This window comes from Castor canadensis, chromosome 17 (genome assembly GCF_047511655.1).
Source record: "Castor canadensis chromosome 17, mCasCan1.hap1v2, whole genome shotgun sequence".
In the NCBI taxonomy this organism is placed as follows: domain Eukaryota; kingdom Metazoa; phylum Chordata; class Mammalia; order Rodentia; family Castoridae; genus Castor; species Castor canadensis.
The window spans coordinates 14207820-14227760 of record NC_133402.1 but is presented as its reverse complement, the minus strand read 5'-3'; the positions used below and the strand labels follow the sequence as shown (position 1 = coordinate 14227760).

The 19941-nt window shown below is 37.3% G+C and overlaps 1 protein-coding gene across 3 annotated transcripts in view; it reads left to right on the top strand.

Annotated features, from left to right (window-relative positions):
- The window catches only part of Smg1 (SMG1 nonsense mediated mRNA decay associated PI3K related kinase), an 86276-nt gene that overhangs the window by 16456 nt on the left and 49879 nt on the right, over positions 1-19941 (top strand). For 2 of the 3 annotated variants that reach the window (XM_020160442.2, XM_020160443.2), the window contains exons 2-12: positions 4665-4828; positions 5316-5471; positions 7207-7343; positions 8659-8717; positions 9651-9864; positions 12117-12242; positions 12660-12732; positions 13826-13923; positions 15586-15759; positions 17774-17998; positions 19231-19332. In XM_020160442.2, the coding sequence (XP_020016031.2) occupies positions 4665-4828; positions 5316-5471; positions 7207-7343; positions 8659-8717; positions 9651-9864; positions 12117-12242; positions 12660-12732; positions 13826-13923; positions 15586-15759; positions 17774-17998; positions 19231-19332 (1528 nt within the window). Of the gene's footprint in view, positions 1-1529; positions 1588-4664; positions 4829-5315; positions 5472-7206; positions 7344-8658; positions 8718-9650; positions 9865-12116; positions 12243-12659; positions 12733-13825; positions 13924-15585; positions 15760-17773; positions 17999-19230; positions 19333-19941 lie in introns of all 3 variants that reach the window. The other variant, XM_074059970.1, reaches the window with a different exon arrangement.

Sequence of the window (19941 nt, the reverse complement as noted above, 5' to 3'; positions counted from 1 at the left end):
TTGAAGCCTCAGGTAAAAATCCGTAACTCTTTCAATAATAGAAATTCTTTATAGTTTTACAATAGTTAAATATATTTTCCTTTTTCATCAGTCTACAATGTTTAATTCAGAGTTTGATTTATAATTAAAAGTTGGTAACAAAGAACCAATAAATGGATACTTGAGATTTAGTATTAGAATCACTTAATATGTAGATAGCTAAGGAAATTTCACCAAGAAATTATATTAGCTTATTATTTTAATACTGCAGAAGTGATGCAGACTCATTTATAACTTTGATGAAATGACTCAATTCTGTTTTATTAAATTTGAACTTAAATTTTTCAGTGAGAAGAATTTTATGTAATAAGATCTCTGAGCTTTCCAAATGAATGTTTCACCCTAGACTCATACTTAGGGCAGTTTCTAATGTAAAAGTGATGCATGCAGTACTCATGTATAGTTTCCCTTCTCTCTGTCCTCATGAGAGCATGTCTGAATCCAGGTGAGTAAGAGAAATTATAGGGATAACAGTGGGCTTATTTTTAAAAGGTAAATCATTTTTAATCATTTTTTCAAGCAGTATAAACTGTTAATACAAAAACTTCCCAGTTTAACCTACAGCTGCTCTGTGACAGTGACACTGCCTTTGAGTACTATTGCTTTAGAAAGTAAACATTCCTCCCTCTCTGGCTTTCGTGAAAATCCCATTTCCTGATTTATATAATTTACAAATTAGATCTCAGCACCAGAGTGCAATCCCTTAGTGAGCCTAGCCAGAAATAATTCAGAGCACTGTGATGCTCATTGGAGTGGCACTACTAGGTGTGGTGTTTGCATCAAGTCATTTTGGGTTGCTTTATGGGAGACACTTCCGTTGTTTTTTTGTTTTGTGTTTTTGAGGCAGGGTCTCAGTATATAGCTCAGGCTGGTCTTGAACTCACTATGTACCCTAGCCTGCCCTCAAGCCCATGGTCCTCCTACCTCAGCTTCCTGAGTGTTGGGATTACAGGCATGCATCACTATGCCTGGCTGGAATTGCTTTCTAATAGAGAATTCCGTGACTTCACGCTTCCCAGAGGTGGCTTTATTTATTTATTTTGGGGGTGGGTGGTGGGGGAAGGTTGCTCTTCCCAATGCTTATAAGAAAGAACTGGGCCATAAGACTGTTTAAGCAGGAGATAATATCCCTAACACATGGTGGATTGTTGATGGTGAGGTCTTAAGGTTGTGGGTCTTTCAAAATGGATGACTGCCTAGGTTTATTACATTTTCTGTATCTTGACTATAGGTAACTAAAATGAATGGTACTGTATTTGCATGCAATTTGTATGTTACGGTTATGTGCCTCACATTTTTTGGTTGCTACTTTAAGCTTCTTTGTCTTCTAAGATAGTGTCTTTTCATCTTAATTTTGCTTCAACATGGGAACCCAAGGGTACCATAGTTCAACTAAAAGCACCTAACCCATGAATGATATTTGCTTCGTGTTTGAACAACAAATGTTTTAACCCACTGTCTTCACTAATATTGTAACTACTGTCTTACAGATTGACTTGATGCAAAACATCACAAAGGCTCCATATTATACAGTATGCGATTTTTGAGGTATGAGCTTTAGAAACTTACCTCTCATGTGGCATGTACATCAGGCTTTGACTTCAGTTTGATCACTTTGGGGAAATTTGTGCATTTCTTTTTTTTTTTTTCCCTCTTCATAATATTTTTAGAGTATTAAAGGGCTGTGGAGGTATTTTTAGATCCTTGGATTCTTAGCTTTCTTCAGATACATTTTCTTTTCCCACTAAATTAAAACTATTTCTGGCAGATGATACCTTTTTCAGCCCTTAAAACTTACTAGTTTAACATCGATGCCTGCCTCTAGGAGTTCATATCTGCATTTTCTATTTGGTGCCTTTGATTGCCTCATGTTAAGTGCTCATTTCCGTTCTTTAAGTTTTCTGTTTATTGGACTGGTGTGGTGATGTTAGTGCTAACAGCCTGACATTAATAGTTTTTGAGACCTAAGTAATCTAGATATTATAGACAGGGAGATTTCATATAAATGCTGAGCCATTTTGTGCTTTTGGGTTTGGAACGTAACCCGAATTCTTGGTGGAAGTGCTGTGACCAATTTGTATTAATAGAACTTGACAACTACAGTGCTTTTAGGCAGCTCTGAGATAGTAATTCCTCCTAATGAATTTGTTATATTTTTGAAAACCCAAATTTTTGGGGGGAAAAATATCTGTGTTCATAACTCTTTGGTATTTAAAAACCTATATTTCTAACAAATTGGAAAGTCACTCTGGGTTTTGTAAGTTTAGTTGGAAATCAAATGCATCCTAGGTAGAAATTTGTTGGTAGCAGTAAATTACTTCATTTCTTTAATGAAGAATTTAAAACAAACTGCTATATATTGAGTGTAAAAATTTGACTGTGTTTATATGTTCATGAACTGCTTGTATATTGTCTATTAAATTGGAAACCTTGAGTTTATTTTGTATTATGGTTATATTGACTCATAATGTATCCTGCAAGCTAAGAAGTTCTTAAGAATTATCGTATTTAAGCCTCACAGCAGCCTTGAGGTATGAAATAGATAGGAAAACCCTCCCCTCACTTTACACGAGAGAAACCCGAGGCCTGCAGATGAAGTAATTTATCCAAAGGCACACGTACCTTTTCAGGGCTGGAGCTGGGATTTGAGCCCAGATCTTTTTTTAATCTGTATTCTCTGTTGCCTTATGTTACTACTTTGTCACCAGAAAAATGATACAAGTATTTAACTCTTTAATAGTAAAGATAGTATAGGTGATGCATAAGCACTATGAAAACAGGAAATGAAGGCATGTTTAAATATTGGTAGACATCATCTGTCTTTGTGTATCATAATTAGCCCTGTGTTTATTTGTTCGTTTCTAGTAGCTCACTTTTCTAGGTTGTTTTAGGTGCCATTATGTAGACAACTTCAAAACCTGCCAGAAAAGCTCATGATCTTTATTCTTCAGTCTACTTTCAGAAGGTCATGATGTGTCATGTTTTATCATAGATGCACATTTAATATGCTATTTTTAGAAACATTGGTAATAACTTTCCATTACTTAAAAAAAAAGTTCTTGTGCTCCATTGAATGTTAATGCCTGCTTACGTAGTATACTTGGAAGGTATCCTACTACATAGTTTTTGAAATTGCATAGATTTTATTTTTTCATGTTAGAAATACCTAGCTTTATCTATGAATAAGTAAACTCTGAAGAAGATGCTCCATTGTGGACCCTTAGCTATTTTACTGTAGTAGTTATGGAATTTTAATAAGTTTCAGATTACAGCCTTTATAAGTAATTTAACTTGTGCCACTTAGGTATCCAAGTTTAATGGGAATTGTTGTCATTGTGTATTAATAGTGATTGCAAGTAGGTACAGACCAAGGTGTCTGAACCTTTTGAGCCTATGGAATGGATTGAGCCTATGGAATGGTTTGTGTTGAGTACTTTTGTGAGTGGGGAAAGGACAGGGTGATAAATTCTAAATGAAATATGTATACAAACTCTACTGCCAGTTTTACAAATGGGAGGGGCATGAGGGTTGAGGAGTAGGTTACTTTCTGCCCTTGCTAGTGTCCTAAACTTTCTAAAATGATTATGGGTTCAGAAGATGTTTTCAGTAAGTATAGACGTGATTACTTTTTTTTTTTTTTAAAGGTGTTTCTCTCAGGAGAGCAACTACTTATTTGTATTTTTCATATGCTGTAATAGAATATTTTCTTTCTTGACAATTTATGATTGGTGGTTGGAAGAATAAGATTCATGGGAAATCTTGCAGTTCAGTTCTGTTTTACTGATGAGGAAATGGAGGCATAGAGCAGATAAGAGCTGATACTTGGTAAGAATGCTTATTTTACTCTGGGCTCTATCACTTGTTTCTTAATGTCCAAGTATTGGGTATTCTAAAGAGTACTTAAATACAGATTGTGAGCCTCAGCCTTCAGATTCAGCTTTATTGTATGCCTTATGCCTTCTATTTTCTTTAGGCTTTGTTTCCTCACTTTTTAAGTGGTTTTAATTGATCTTTTTTACAGTTAAAGCATCTTCATTGAGCTCCTTTTGTATTGCAGTGCATAAACAGACTCTTGCTTTGCAGCTCAAGTGTTCTTTCTGTACATTCTGTTGGGCTTACTTTCAAATATCATTCTATATTTTCCCACAAATAATTAAGTCAGTTCAGAGTTTAGGACACACTGCCTCTTGACATGCTTTTTTTTTTTTTTTTTAATGACTAGGAAGTCTGAAAATTTTTGATTAACCTTCTCCTGTGGGGAGAGTTTAGGAAGAATTACTTTTTAAAATTACATCATGGGGACCAGAGTGACAAATAGTCCAGTTTTGCCTGGGACAGGGGACTGTAAAGTCCTGAACAAACTAGAATGAGTCACCCTCATCCTGGAGGTTATTCCTATTTCTGAATGGTCTTTAGTACGAGAAACAAAATAGCTGGCGAATGATCCATTGACAATTCTTCCAAGTTGAAGGGTTTGTTATTAGACAATGGAGTGCCTATACGTAATAGTAGCGACTGGGTATGAAAGTTAGAAGAGGAAAGGCTGTATAAAAGAAAGACTTAAGATGTTGACCATTAAAATGTTTGCTTAAAGTTCTAATCTGACATTTTTTCTGTCTTTACAGAACTGATAGTGCATCAGCCGACCCAGATAATTTAAAATATTCCTCATCAAGAGATAGGGGTGGTTCTTCCTCTTATGGACTGCAACCTTCAAATTCAGCTGTGGTGTCTCGGCAAAGGCATGATGATACCAGAGTCCATGCTGACATACAGAATGACGAAAAGGGTATGTTTATTTTCTTACAGCATGCTGGAGGCATGGTTTGTGTTTGTCTTTTTAACCTACCTACCTGTCATTTCCTCCCTCCCACCGTCTTCCTCCCAGCTCTCTTGTCCAGTAGGTAACAGATAAGCAGCATTATTTCTGAAAACTTTATAAGTTTACCCAGACTTTAAAATTTTAAATGCTTTTTAATTCACATAAATGCATTGTATATTTGCCAAAGGTACACAATATTGCAATATTGTCTGATGTTCCTCCTGAGTGTCCTCTGTACTTGTAAAAAGTGTGCAAACTGTAAAATTTGACTTAATTTAGTGTTAATTTCTCTGCTTATCTTCTGATGACATCAAAGTGATTTCAAGGCAGGCAGCCCAGGGAAGAGGTTGGAGAAGCAAAGGCTGGGCAAGTTGTGCATGGCAATAATCTTGAACTACCGGGAATTGATTGGGTGAAACGAAAGATACTGTTGAAGTAAATTTTCTGTTTCTAGGTGGCTACAGTGTCAATGGAGGATCTGGGGAAAATACTTATGGTCGGAAGTCGTTGGGGCAAGAGCTGAGGGTTAACAATGTGACCAGCCCTGAGTTCACCAGTGTTCAGCATGGCAGTCGTGCGTTAGCCACCAAAGACATGAGGAAATCACAGGGTAAGGCCGGAAAGCCGGTATCCACTGCATACTTCTCAACCAGAACTTGTGCCTCCTCTTAGCCCCCGATACCTCCTTTCTTACTAATGCCTGGTACAGGTGGGAGCTGAGTGGTTTGCTGTGGCTTACAAGACATATGCATTCTTTTCCTGGGAACTGTTAACTTCTCACGAGAAAGGCTTAGACAACTGGTAAGGTCTTAACATGAGTGCTAAATAGGTAGTGAAAACAGCAAGTCTTGTATACACGGGAACGTGACCTTTTTAAATACATCCCTGCCTCTGTCTGCCTTATAATTTGAGCTTTACTATATAGGTAAAGCACCTTTAAAATTCAGAGAATTAGAGATAATGTGCATTTTTTTTTCCTTAAAGGGGAATTTGTTTCATTGGTAAAGCTGAGTATGGCATTGAGATTTCTGATTTTATATGCTTTGTTGGATGTTTTACTTGGTGGCCACGTAGTATACGAGGACTCCTCCCATCCCCATCCGTGTATGTGTGCCTGTGAATGTGTGCATTGTATCTTGGTGAGCATTTATGTGCACTTCTTTTTTTTTGTCTGTTTTATGGTATATAACTTGTACAAAGCCAGTTTTGTTTTTTGATGGGAGTTCAGTATAGAATGAGTAAGTTGAAGGCTATGCTATTTCTTAATATAGTGTTTGAAGTAGTACACTACAGCAGCCAGATAGTGACTCTGAAGTTATCGTAGTCCAGCTCCTCTTCTTGACAGCAGCTGTACAGTTTGCTAGTGGCAGAATTGTAAATGGCATAAATCCCTCAGCTGGTAACCTAATGATATTGTCATATCCATCCTTATTGATTGGGGTTGATAGAAATCCTGTATCTTCCCTCAGATGTTGTGGTTTCTCTTACTAGTTTTCTTTTCATGCTTTAGAAGTGAAACTGTCATACCCTTTGCTGTGGTTTGTTGTTGATGTTCGTATTGGCAGTCATGCATTTTTATTAACAGGGTTCACTGAGCATTTGTGTATGTTTTTGCAATGAGAAAATGGAAGAAAGGTTTGGATTTGCTACTTTTCTCTTGGTGGCATACTTTGCTCACGGTGGTAACTAGACATTTTCAAACTGACTGTATGGTTGCAGTTTGCCAGAACTTTGTCATAGAGAAGTGATGCTAAACAGGAAGCTCCTCTCCAGAGCGAGGTATACCTAGACAAGACATAGAAGCATGTATCCTTTTTCTAAGTGTGAAACTTCATCCCTCACCTATACAAGTCATTTACTTAAGCCCTTTCTTTTTGTTGTTGTTGTTTTGTTTTGTCTTTGCCTTTGTTTTTGAGATGGTCTTGCAGTTTTACCTAGGCTGGTCTCGAATGCAAGGACTCAGGATTCCCTCCCAAGTCTCCCGAGAAGCTGGTTATGCAGGCATGCACACAGCTCCTGGCTACCCATTCTTTTTACCTGGATATTGAAAACAGCTTGGAATGGACCTGAAGAAAATTATTTCTAAATCTTTTTTTCTCTCATTGCTGGTCTTCTGGAATGAGTTCTTCCCTTTGTAATTTTTCATTCATTCTTTCTTTTCAGTGTGTGTGGGGGTGGGGAGGGGGTGTTGTCTGTGGACACTGCTGTGCTGAGTCTTTTTATAGAGAGATGAGCAAGAGTATTAGGGCCTGTGTTCCATGTCCAGTGAACTTCAGAACATTTATGTGGTAAGCTTCCTATGCTTATTTATAGTCAACTACAACACACTGTTTATGTATTTATAGAGCGATCCATGTCTTATTCTGATGAGTCTCGACTGTCGAACCTTCTTCGGAGGATCACCCGGGAGGACGACAGAGACCGAAGACTGGCTACTGTAAAGCAGCTGAAAGAATTTATTCAGCAACCAGAGAATAAGCTGGTGAGGATAGTAGGTTTTGAATATAGTCAGTTGTTTCTGTGTTTCCATACTATCCAAGATAATGCTATCTTGAGTGTTTTAAGAAGGGAAAAAGAATTTGGGAGGCAGAGCTAGGAGGGTTTTGGTTTCAAGTCCAACATAGGCAAAAGTGCCTGCAAGACTCTATCTGAAAAATGAACTACAGCAAAAAAGCTGGGGGTGTAGATCAAGTGCTGGAGCACTTGCCAAGCAAGCGTGGGGCCCTGAGTGCAAACCCTGATATAAAAAAAATAACTGTGTGCGTGTGTTTCTTATTTTCTACTTTGTTGGACTATGCTATGATGATCTAGGACCCATGTGCTACTTACACACCCCGGTCCTTCCCATTGCATCCACATTGGCATCTACTGCAATGAAGTGCTTTTAATTTTTAACACATTTTAGCCAGAAGATAATTCTCTGTCTGCAGAAGTTTTCTCCTAGTGTTCCAGGACAGAGTACTTTTTCTTATGTGAAATAGAGGTATGGGGCACCTGTTTTGTTCATGTAAAGTTTGTTCTGGAGACCAGAGCTAAGGAAGTAGAAAAGCCCTATAATAAACCAAGTTCAGAAGCATTTAAAAATTTTCCTCCACTCCAAGAAATTTTCCTAATGTTTAATTAAGAGCTTGACATGAGGCAGGAAAATTACTAGGAACGGTAGAGTGAGGTAAATAACATTTGGTTTGAAGCAAAGCTCCTCCCCCTCAAATTTTATTATGAAAAATTGTATGTTTTTATTTTGTGGTGGTACTGGGGTTTGAACTCAGTACCTCATGCTTGCTAGGCAGGTACTCAATCACTTGAGCCATGCCTGTGCCCCAGCCCTATGCAAAGTTTTAAATATTCAGTAAGTTGATAGAATTGTACAGTGAATCTCGTGCCTTCATGCCTACCATTTAAATTTTGTCATAGCCATTTTACCATATTGCTTTAGTCTCTGTCCCTCCATCTTCTCCATTTTTAAATGCTTTCAGAGCATTTCAAGTAAAATATATATGTACTACTTTTCTTTTTGGTGGCACTTGGTTTGAACTCAGGGCCTCACGCTTGCTAGGCAGGCACTCTACCACTTGAGCCACTCTGCCAGCCTGTAAAATGTTTTTTGAGTCTGTCTTATTGATGTTGATGACTGTTGCCTGTGGATAAATATCTTTCATAGTCTGATAAGAAACATGACATTTCTGATATATTTGTGCCCTAGATGCTAAGGGGCATCTAATTAAGGAAGACAGTTACACAGTATCATTCTTAAAAGTGTAGGAATTTGAGGTTTTGACAGATGTGTTTTTTTTAAGGTACTAGTTAAACAATTGGATAATATCTTGGCTGCTGTACATGATGTGCTTAATGAAAGGTAAGTAACTAATAGCCAACCTTTAATAACTGTACAAGTAGTTTTAGAATTATAAAATAATTTCTCATTAGCCTTGTTTATGAACATCATTTTTTACTGAGTCATGTCATTTTTATCTGTTATTTATACATTAATTACTATTGAATACAAATAGAATCTACTTGAAAGGGAATTTTTTTTTTTTTTGCTAGAGACTGAATAAATAAGCATTGACTGGTAGAATGACCTAGACTCTTGATGCTGGCAGCAGTGAATGTGATTAGTTCTTCTAGAAACTAGGAGATGTTGAAAACGCTCAGTGAGTGGGGATAGCAGGGAACTTCCTTCCTTGAGCAAGAGTGGTGCTAAACCTTTGCTGGAGTCTCCAGGGTATGCAGTGATGCACAAAGGGAGGCAGTGTTGGAAAGCACCCCAAACTCAGCAGGCCACAGGCCTTACTGTTGTCTGGTGCTTGTATTTTACATGGTTACTTGTTAATATTATGCTTATGTTCTTACTGCTATCCCTTTAAGTTTGTTTATATACATAACTACTTTACACTACTGATACATTGAATATTATTTAGAATGTACGTGTAGTGTGTTTTATCTAATCATTTCTTGCTGCCTTTTTCTGTGAATCATTTAGTTTGAAATGGAATTTGAAGCCTGAATTTTATTTCCAAGACTTTACTTACCATTTGCTAATAACTGATTTTGTAACAGCAAATCTAATTAATGTCTGACAAAGATACTTTTGAACACTGCAAAATAGAAGATAGTATTTAGAGTGGGTAAAATTTTAATCTTTTATGTAATTTGAACTTTACAAAAATCATTTGAAAACCTGAAAAACATCTGAGACATTTTCTTTTGTGAGATGTGTCATTCTTGCCATCTTTGAAAGCTTATGCCTTTTGTATGTGTTTTGTTCCATTTGCATTAAAATACACAGTAGCAAATTGCTTCAGGAGTTGAGGCAAGAGGGAGCTTGCTGTCTTGGCCTTCTTTGTGCTTCTCTGAGCTATGAGGCTGAGAAGATCTTCAAGTGGATTTTTAGCAAATTTGGCTCATCTGCAAAAGATGAAGTTAAACTTCTCTACTTGTGTGCCACCTACAAAGCGCTGGAGACTGTGGGAGAGAAGAAAGCATTTTCATCCATAATGCAGGTGAGTGGTTAGTATTTTTAATTTCGGAGTTGAAAATAGGACCTCCACCAGGAGTTCTGTTGCCACAGGAAGGCTTCACATTCTTTGAGGAAGACAGATACCACAACTCAATTCTAAGCCTTTGCTTGATGGCGTGTCAAAAATTTTTCATCCAAGTGATGTAAAGTAATTATTTATAAATGAACACCAGCTTTACTTAGTTTTATTTCACTTTTGTTTGTCTGACCGTAATAAAAAAGCTCAATCCCAATTTTTGAGTAAGATCTTAAATAATAAAGTTTTTATTGCGACAGTGTTTTTAAAAATTAGGTATTTGTGTTTGGTGTATCTGATGCTTTTTTGGTTTAGTTTTTACAATTCATGTTATGTTTTCATTTTGGATATTTTAAAAACATGTTAAGAACTAATTACGCATTTCTGAAAAATGCATTTCCCCCCTGATTATAGAGGTTCTTAGAAAAACATTTGGAAAGTTTCAGTATAAACAGTATAATATCAGATTGGGCTTATTTTGCATACTTTTTTTTCCCCTTCAGTACTAGGGTTTGAACGTGAGGCCTTGTACTTGAGCCATGCCCATTTTGGTACTGCTTTTTGCCTGGGCCAGCCTGAGAACTGGGATCCTTCCACCTAACTAGGATTGCATGTGTGTTACCACCATGCTTGGCTCGTTGGTTAAAATGGGGTCAGACTGACTTTTACCTGGACTAGCCTTAAGCTATGGCCCTAATGATCTTTACCTGCAGAGTATCTGGGAGTACAGGCGTGAGCTACTGTGGCTGGCCTAGATACAGTTTCCATATCATGAGCATTTCCTAACTATTTTGAAAACACTCAGGCATAGGAAAACATGCAGCCCAGTATAATAAATACTCATATATTTTTCACCTAGATTTATTTTGGGGAAGGGTGCTGAAGATTGAGCCTAAGACCTTGGGTACACTTCACCCCTGGGCCCCTACTCATTAGCATTTTGCTAAGGTTATTTTATTTCCACATACAGGCTTTCTTTTAACCATTTGAAGATAAATCACACACATCATGATAATTTACCCCATTAGAATTGTCTCCTAAGAGTAAGCCTGTTTTCCTATATAACAACAGTATTCCCATCACACATGAGAAAATCAAGTTTATTAGAAACACAGTCCATACTCAAATTTCTGCATTTGCCCTTAAGATGCTTTTTTTAGTGATATCTCCCCCAAAGCAGGATCCCCTCAAGGCTGAAGCATTGTCTTAGGGACTGTGCCTTTCTAATCTCTCTTCGTTTAGAACAGTTCTCCACATCTTTTTGTGAAGAACTTTTGTAGTCTGCTTTGCTTTCTGGCTTTGCTTTATCATACCTCCCTAATCAGAATCAGCTTAAACATTTTGAGAATGAGTAACTCATGGATTCATTCTTACGGTTGCATCACAGGCCAGCATATAGATAGGCTGTTCCTTTGTCAGCCAGAGTTTGATCACCTGGTGAGTATGACCACCAGATCTTCCATTAGGAAGGCTTATTTTTCTCTCTCAGAGTAAGTAGTCTGGATGTGGTGCCCTGAGATCGTTGGTATATCTTGCGTTTTAGACTATTTCACTTAACAGTATTCTGTGTGCCTATTTTAAAATGGTGCTTTTCTTATTCTAGCGGTTCTTAAATATTTGACATTCTTTTGTAAAGAAGAGCTTTCTTCTTTGGAGGAAAATTGTTTTTAACAGCTGCAAAAATACTCAGTGTTATGCTCTATATTTATTTTAATAATACATATTATATATGTTAACAGGAGCCTGCATGTCTTTTATGTGTGGTGCCATGCTTTTCCTCTCTAAGTTATTTTGATTTGAAGCAAATTGTCTAAACTTTGCTCTAAAGCATTAATTACATAACATTTGCTGTACATTTTAAGTTGGAAAGTAATTGGTGCTTTGAAGGAAAGAATTTCCCAAGTACATCTTTTTGTATTTGAAATTTAGTTGAAAGGTATTAAAGTGAGCGCTGTGCATAACAAACAAAGATCTTACTTAGGACTGAAGTTAGTCAACATTAAAGGAACAATGTTAGTAGATGTTAAAGCAGAGAGCAGTATTTGTTTTAGTGGAGGGAATGAAATGTTTTCAGTTTTGTTTTTCTTTTTAACTCAATAGAATTTATATTCTTTGGTATCATAATTAACTTTTAGATAGAGTTACTAATAAACAGCCTAATTTTCTTGTTTTCTCCCTATTTTGTTAAATGTTAATGGTTTGTAACTTTTATTTTTAAGCTTGTAATGACCAGTCTACAGTCCATCCTTGAAAATGTGGATACACCAGAACTACTTTGCAAGTGCGTTAAGTGCATTCTTTTGGTGGCTCGATGTTACCCTCATATTTTCAGCACCAACTTTAGGGTGAGTTCCCCGCTTCTGTTCTCCAGTGATGGTGTAGGAGGCTGGTTTGTTCGTGAGGAACTGGGGAGACAGAGAAAATAGTATTTCTGCTCCTTTAAATATAGTTAGTGATGTTTGAGGGTCCAGGTCTGAATCATTCACTAATACTGTTTTTATCAAAAATACCAAGTGTTTTTCTTTCTGACATGTATACCTTAAGATTTTTGATAAAAAATATATAAAGCATTCCATCAAGGTCATGAGCAAAGTTTCTTTGTTCTCCTGTCCCTCATCTCCCCATTACTAAGTTTCTGTAATTTCTGTCAAGTAGCTGTAACAGAAACGCTCTCCCAGAATCTGTTACTGAAATGGTTCACAAGTGGAATGGCAGTTAAGACTTAAAATGAATGGTCTCCTTTTTTTTTTGTCTCCATCTAGGATACAGTTGATATATTAGTTGGATGGCACATAGATCATACTCAGAAACCTTCACTCACACAGCAGGTGTCTGGTAAGGTTTTTAGCATGTAACATTCATTTAAATACACTGGGAAGAAGTGCTGGTTCCCCCAAAGACCAGCTGTTAATATTATTTCTTCAGTAATCCAAGAAAACTAATTGGTTCAGGGGAAAATGGTGGCTATATAAATGAGTATCACTGTTAGCTAAATTGGTCTGTTCAATGCAGATCATGTTGTTAACACTAGGTAGGGAGGCAGATTGTAATGCTTCACCTGTGAGGACATTTGAAGTCATTTTTGTAGCATGGACTGGTAGGAGAGGGAAAGGTGGTCACTGCTCTGACATTCAAAAATGTAAGGTCCTAATGCATTTGTGATTTTTCTGTTTGATAATGTTTGGTTTTGTTCTCTGAGTTAAGCGAATAATAGCACAGCTCATCTTCACGTACCCGCTTGCTCCAGGTGCTACAGCTTCTCTTAGTTTACTTAGTGCCATAAACCAAACATAGGGTGTGTCAGTGCATACCTTTGATAGCTACATGGAGCCCTGGGTTAGAGAGCCTGGCTGATGGTAGGTGTGGCAGTTTAGTCCAGGTCACGTGAACAATAAATCTGCTTTAAAAAAAAAAATAAGGACACGAGATTTGCAGTTCATTTTCTGAAGAATATTCATTTCTACAGCATTAAAAAGATGCTTTTAATCATGTTATTACTTATTAGCTGTCCCAGTGTTATATAAGGGATATTTTAAGGGTAGACAACTTGAAAGCCAGATACCTTTCAAAGTTCTTAAACCAGCCCAAGCAAAAAGTTAGTGAGACCCCATTGCAGCCAATAAGCTGGCTATATTGATGTGTGCCTACAATGTCAGCTACATGTGTGGGAGGCTGTAGGTAGGAGGATCATGGTTGGAGGATAGCTGAAAGATAAATAAAGCAAAAAAGATTTGGATGTGGCTCAAGTGGTAATTGGGCCTGCCTAGCTAGAGAATTCAAACATTGGTATCACTAAAAATAGATAAATAAATGAAATAAAGTTGTTAGAATGAAACCTGTAATTTTGTATAATAAAAGTGTATTGAATATTTTTTAACTTTTGGTTTTTGTTCTTTTCCTACTCTTTAAAAATTTTTGTGATTCCAAGGGTGGCTGCAGAGTCTGGAACCATTTTGGGTAGCTGATCTTGCGTTTTCTACTACTCTGCTCGGTCAGTTTCTAGAAGACATGGAGGCATATGCTGAGGTAAGCTTGTAGCATCTCAGTCTTTGAAGTTCCAGTTCAGAAAAATACAAGAATCTTAAAACAGTGCTAGACATACATTAAAGTAGTTCAGACCACCTGACATTTAAAACCAGAAATTATATGGTCATTGCAATATTTTTTTCACATGTTTTACATTACCCAAAAGGGTATAAGAAAAATTAGTGGTGAAATATTTTGCAGAGCTGGAAATAATATACTCTTGGTAGCTTATACTTTGCTGAAGACATTTTCTGTAGTTCACTCTTATTTTTTCTTACTAAAATGATCTCAAAAAATGAGGCAAATTGAGCCAGGCACTGAAGTCCTGTGTCTCTGCTACTCAGGAGGCAGAGGTCAGGCGGGTTGAGATTCAAGGCCAACTCAGGCAAATAGTTCATGAGATTCTATCTCAAAAATACCCAATACTAAAAAGGCCTGGCAGAGTGGCTCAAGTGGTAGAGTACCTGCCTAGCAAGTGTGAGGCTGAGTTCAAACCCCAGTGTCGCCAAAAGGAAAAGAAAAAGAGCTTCTGAAGAATATGCTCTCATATGCTCAGGGCATCTTAAATCATGCATTGGAAGACAAGCCTGGCCTCATCCAGCTTGGACAGCTGTTCGCATGCTGCATTGCAGCTTTGATGGTGCTGCTGAGCCCTGTGGACTTTCCTAGGGTTAAGCCTGTGCCATCTCCTGTCAGAATCCTTGCTTGTTCATGTGTGCTAGGATTCTTTTCAGTGTTCAACGCTCCCCTCACAGTTTAGCCTCATCTTTTCTTTACTGGTTTTTACTTCTGGCCAACATGGTTTCAGTGCTTTTAACTGTGCTTATGTGTTTGTTTTCTTTCAGGAAAAAGCACTGGAATATTTTGCTTTCACATTTTTTTCTTTGTCCTCACACATGGGATGTCTTTTCCTCACCCACCATTATCCTGACTGTCTTTCAGAGGCCACCCATTCTAGTTCATAGAGACACTTCTCTTGCTTCCATAGTACCTAGTTGTCTTGTGTTATCTTGATGCCTAATATCTCATGTTTTCCTGATCTTTTCCTTCAAGTATAAGTCTGAAGAGTAGGTCTTAAAGTTTTTTTTTTTTTTTTTTTTTAACACCCTCTGCTTTTTGTGTGCCTAATATTGGTGCAGACTACTTACTTTTTAATTTAGTTACTGGAAGAATGCCTAGATGAGATTTTCACAAAAACCAACTTAGTAATGGCAAAAATTTATGGCTCCATATACACCTATATATAGCTAAAGTGTTTGTAGTAGATTTATTTTGCCCCAACACCCATCTCTGTTGGTGCAGGGGCTTATTTCCTTTATCTATTGGGTTTCAAGTGGGCTGATTAAAAAGAAAAAAATCCATTTATGTATTTGTAGTCATATGCTTCCTCTTCTCTTTGGCCAAAATTCCTCTTAATTTGCAGAAATGTATTCTCAAGTTCATTGACTTAATAATCTGGGTATCATAGTGCAGCCTGTAGTCTCAGAGTGCTGAGGCAGGAGACTCAATTAGGCCCAGTAGTTCAACACCAGCCTGAGCATCATAGTGAGACTTTATCTCAAGAGTGGGGGAGGGGTTCAAGATTAAAGCCTGGGTTCTATCCCCAGCACTACAGAAGCAAAACAATGTACTATTTAAATAATGCTGTGCATTCACATCTAGGACCTCAGCCATGTGGCCTCTGGGGAGTCAGTGGATGAAGATGTTCCTCCTCCATCAGTGTCATTACCAAAGCTGGCAGCGCTTCTCCGGGTATTCAGTACTGTGGTGAGGAGCATAGGGGAACGCTTCAGCCCAGTTCGGGGTCCTCCAATTACTGAGGCGTATGTGACAGATGTAAGTGTCATTAGGAGTTTCGAGTGTTGCTCCAAAACGATTTTGTTTTGTATTGTGCATTCTTACATCTAGTGTACCTATGTTATTAATCCTTTATTTGTTAATCTGCATACATGTCTGGTTACTTTCCTAGCCAGAAAAATAAGGAAGCCTGTGTGCTTCCTTCCTCCCAGCACCATGAAAAAAGGGCCACTCTGAATTTTTAAATGTTTGTGAAATTTTGTCTTAGATCCTTCACAGATCCATTTATTCTTTTTTAAATACAAGTTTTAGCATCTTTTTTTTTCCTTTTTGGTGGAACTGGGGTTTGAACATCAGGGTTTTCTGCTTGAAAGCAGGCACTGCACCACTTGAGCCATACCTCCAGTTCATTTTGCTTTGGTTATTTTGGAGATGGAGTCCCCTGAAATGTTTAGCTTGACTGGCATCAAACCTTGATCCTCCCAGTCTTAGCCTCTTAAGAAGCCGGGATTACAGATGTGAGCTGCCAGCACCTGGCAGTCATTTTAAAATCTTACGGTTTTGTTTTTCAATATTAATTGTAGTTTTTATTTTAAGTTACTAAGCCTCCTTTTAGTTTTTCAACATATTTCTCTGTAGAGAAAGCCTAAGAAAGTAATTTTCTTGTTGCGGGTATAGCTCATGGCAGAGCACTTGGCTAGCATTCCATCCCTAGCACTACAACAAAAATAGTCATTTTCTTTGAGCATGACAGAATGAAACTCATCATTCTGTATATCTTTGTATGTTGAGCTATCAAAGAATATAGAAATACCCCAATTTAAAATACATACTAGTCTGAGACCAGTTGTAGGTGGTAACCAGGTTACCATAGTTTTTGTGACCCCAGGCTGTAGTAGTGCTATCTGGTCTAGGGAGTGGTTCCATTTAACAGGAGAAATGAGTTCCAGGCCTTGTGCTGTGTTTGGATCAGAATACAGACACATGACGATATAGTCAAGAAGACGTAAATTATTAAAAGTTACTGTTCAGACACAGTGCTAGCTTTTAGGAGCATTTACTTTTGAGGAACACATTGTTGACACAGTGCCAGACAAAAGAGAATATTCATTATATATAAAGTTCTTGGCAAGTTAATTGTGTATCAGAGCAGAAATATCAGATCCTAGTGATAATTAAACTGCATGTTGATGATTTAAATCTGATCCAGGTGATTTAATATCTTTGTTTCCTTTTTGCTGCTTTAAAAAGATGGTTATTTGAAGACTGTTGGAGTTGAAATAAAGGCATTTAACTCATAAGTTAAACAAAAGGAGAGACATTGACTGTTTTGGTTTAGTGGCATGTGTATGTGTTAGAAATTACCTAGTATTTGTAATCATTGATGGGTATTATGTAGCAAGCTTGGGGATGTTTCTCACGGGTAGGGGTGAGCGCTTGTCCAGCATTATGGTCATTGTTCAATTTAATACCAGCCTAAGGTGACTTGAGTGCTTAGTTTTAAGAGTATCAAAAGCCCAGGAGCCAAAGTTAAGTAAGTGTGACCAGGTTGCTCCCATGCTGCTAACATCGTTAGTGTTTTAGGTTCTGGTGCATTTCATGATTGGAGAAATTCTGAGCTTCGATTATCCAGTGACTTTGGGGAGAGAGGAAGTGGGCATATGGGAATAGAAGTTGGTAAAATTCCATTTCTTATCACAATAGTACTTGGAAAATTTTTAACCAAGATGATTTTTACATATTGTATTAAAAATGCCCTTATTATTCAGCTATTGTGAACTAAAATATTAAGAGACTGCTGACAGCTAGCTCTGTGTGCTGGTACATGCCTATAATCCCGACACAGAGGCAGGATTGTGAGTTCCAGGCAGCTTGGGCAACATAGCAAGAATCCATCTCCAAAAACAAAAACAACAAAACAACACAACAAGATTACTGGCCCGCCATGCAGTTAATTTTCAGTTGAAGCTGCATTAAATAGAAAATGTTTTCTTGTCACATGGAGTTAATGTTGAATTTTTTTTAAAAAGCTGCTTGTTTTCCCCATTTGCAGGTTCTGTACAGAGTAATGAGATGTGTGACGGCTGCAAACCAAGTGTTTTTTTCTGAGGCTGTGCTGACAGCTGCTAATGAGTGTGTTGGTGTTTTGCTCGGCAGCTTGGACCCTAGCATGACTATACATTGTGACATGGTTATTACGTATGGATTAGACCAGCTGGAGAATTGCCAGGCTTGTGCTACCGATTACGTCATCTCAGTCTTGAATTTACTCACATTGGTATGTCAGTCACTCTTTGTTGCTGTTGCTTTTTAATTTGTTGGTTTATTTAGACCTTTAGATAAGAAAATTAAGAACTTTGCTTTGTGGTTGTTAAATTAAGGGCTTTACCTTTTTGTTTCTTTTGAGTGCATTGATAAATTTTGTTTTTATAATCTGCTTTTGCCCTAGTAGCTACTTACTTCTCACGGCTGGTAGCTCGTCTCGTGAACTTTTACTCATTTTTCTGAGCGGACTATCACCCTTCACCTCAGACTCTGGTACCCCTGGTAATACTGTATGAGAGAGAATACTTGATAGTTATTTTGAAAGACTCTTTATATTTTATTTCCCAAATAAAACTTCTTATATAGTTTTTATTCCTTTAATTTCTTAACTGTAAACAACTCCCCTCTTATTATGGACATTGTAAAGCACATTTGAAGTAGACTAGTACAGCGGATCTCTGCATGCATCACACTGGCTTCTGTAATTAGAAGCGCATGGTCCATCTGGTTTCATCTAGGCTGCCAACTCTCTTGACTCCTCCTCCATGTTCCTTCATCTCCAAACTGTGTTACTTTAAAGAGAATTCATGTTCTGCTGAACATTTCTGCCGAAGTTACACCTTTTTTTGCCAATGTTTAAAAAAGCCAATGTTTAAGGGTAAAATGTGTATATCTTATTTAGATCTCACTTTAATACCACAGCATACTGGGTTTAAAATACAGCTTAGATATGTTACTCTTTTCTAAATTAATAGACTGCATTTTTTTTTAGAACAGTTTTTATGTCCACAGAAAAGTTGAGCAGAAAGTGCAGACTTCTTATGCCCCGCTACAACAGTTTCAAGTGTTCTTAATAAAAACTTGTGTTAGTATGTTACACTTGCAAAAATTGCTGAGCACATATTGCTACATTATTACCAGCTACTGATCATAGTTGAGTTTAGGGTTCACTCTGTTGTACATTTTATGGGGTTTGACAAATGTGTAATGGCAAGTATTTATTTGCTATTACAATATCATGCAGGATAGTTTCACTACTCGGGTTCCACCTCTGCATCCTTCCTTCCTTCCAAGCTTCAGACCCCTGGCAACCTCTGATGTTTTTATTATCTCCATACTGTGTCTTTTCTCAGAAAAGGTACAGTCTTGGAATTAGAGTATGTAGCCTTTCTAGATTGGCTTGTTTGACTTAGCATATGTACTTAAAGTTCTATGCCTTCTTCTAAAAAAATGTTATGTTTTTAGATTGTTGAACAGATAAATACCAAACTGCCATCATCATTTGTCGAAAAGTTGTTTGTACCATCATCTAAGCTACTATTCTTGCGTTATCATAAAGAAAAAGAGGTATGTGATGCGTTGATACTGGCTTCTGGTAACTTCTGTCATTAAAGAGCTGGACTTAGCTACATTCGTGAAGCTCAGTTAGGTGGGATTTGATTGAGAGTGCAGTGGCCGTAACGACTTGCCTTAGCATGTAGGTTATTATACTCAGTTGAATGTGCCGGGTAACTTTGCAGAATATACAGCAAATGTTCATAAAGATAAAAGGCAGATACATTTAAAGAATCACAAATTCAGAAGTACTGAGTATAATCAGTAAAAATTACTAGCTTCTCAGCCAACCCCCAAATCCACTGTAGATTTTTCAAACAGATGTAGGAAGACCAGTCTTAAACTGCTGTTTGCATACGTTTTGATATTCGCTGTTTATAAAAAATGGTCATTGAGGAAGTTTCATATTGGCAGCTTTCATTTAGAGTACTTCTTTTGTGATAAAGCTTTAGAACTTTAAAAAAATTCACTAAAATTTTTAGGTTCCCCAAGGTTGGGTTTTAAAAAAATTAAGATTCTTAGGTACTTTGGATTCTGAGTACATTAGTTCTAACTTGATTTGTTTCCTAGCACCATGCAGATAGTGATTTGGTGCACCATGTAATTTTAGATTTATTTTCC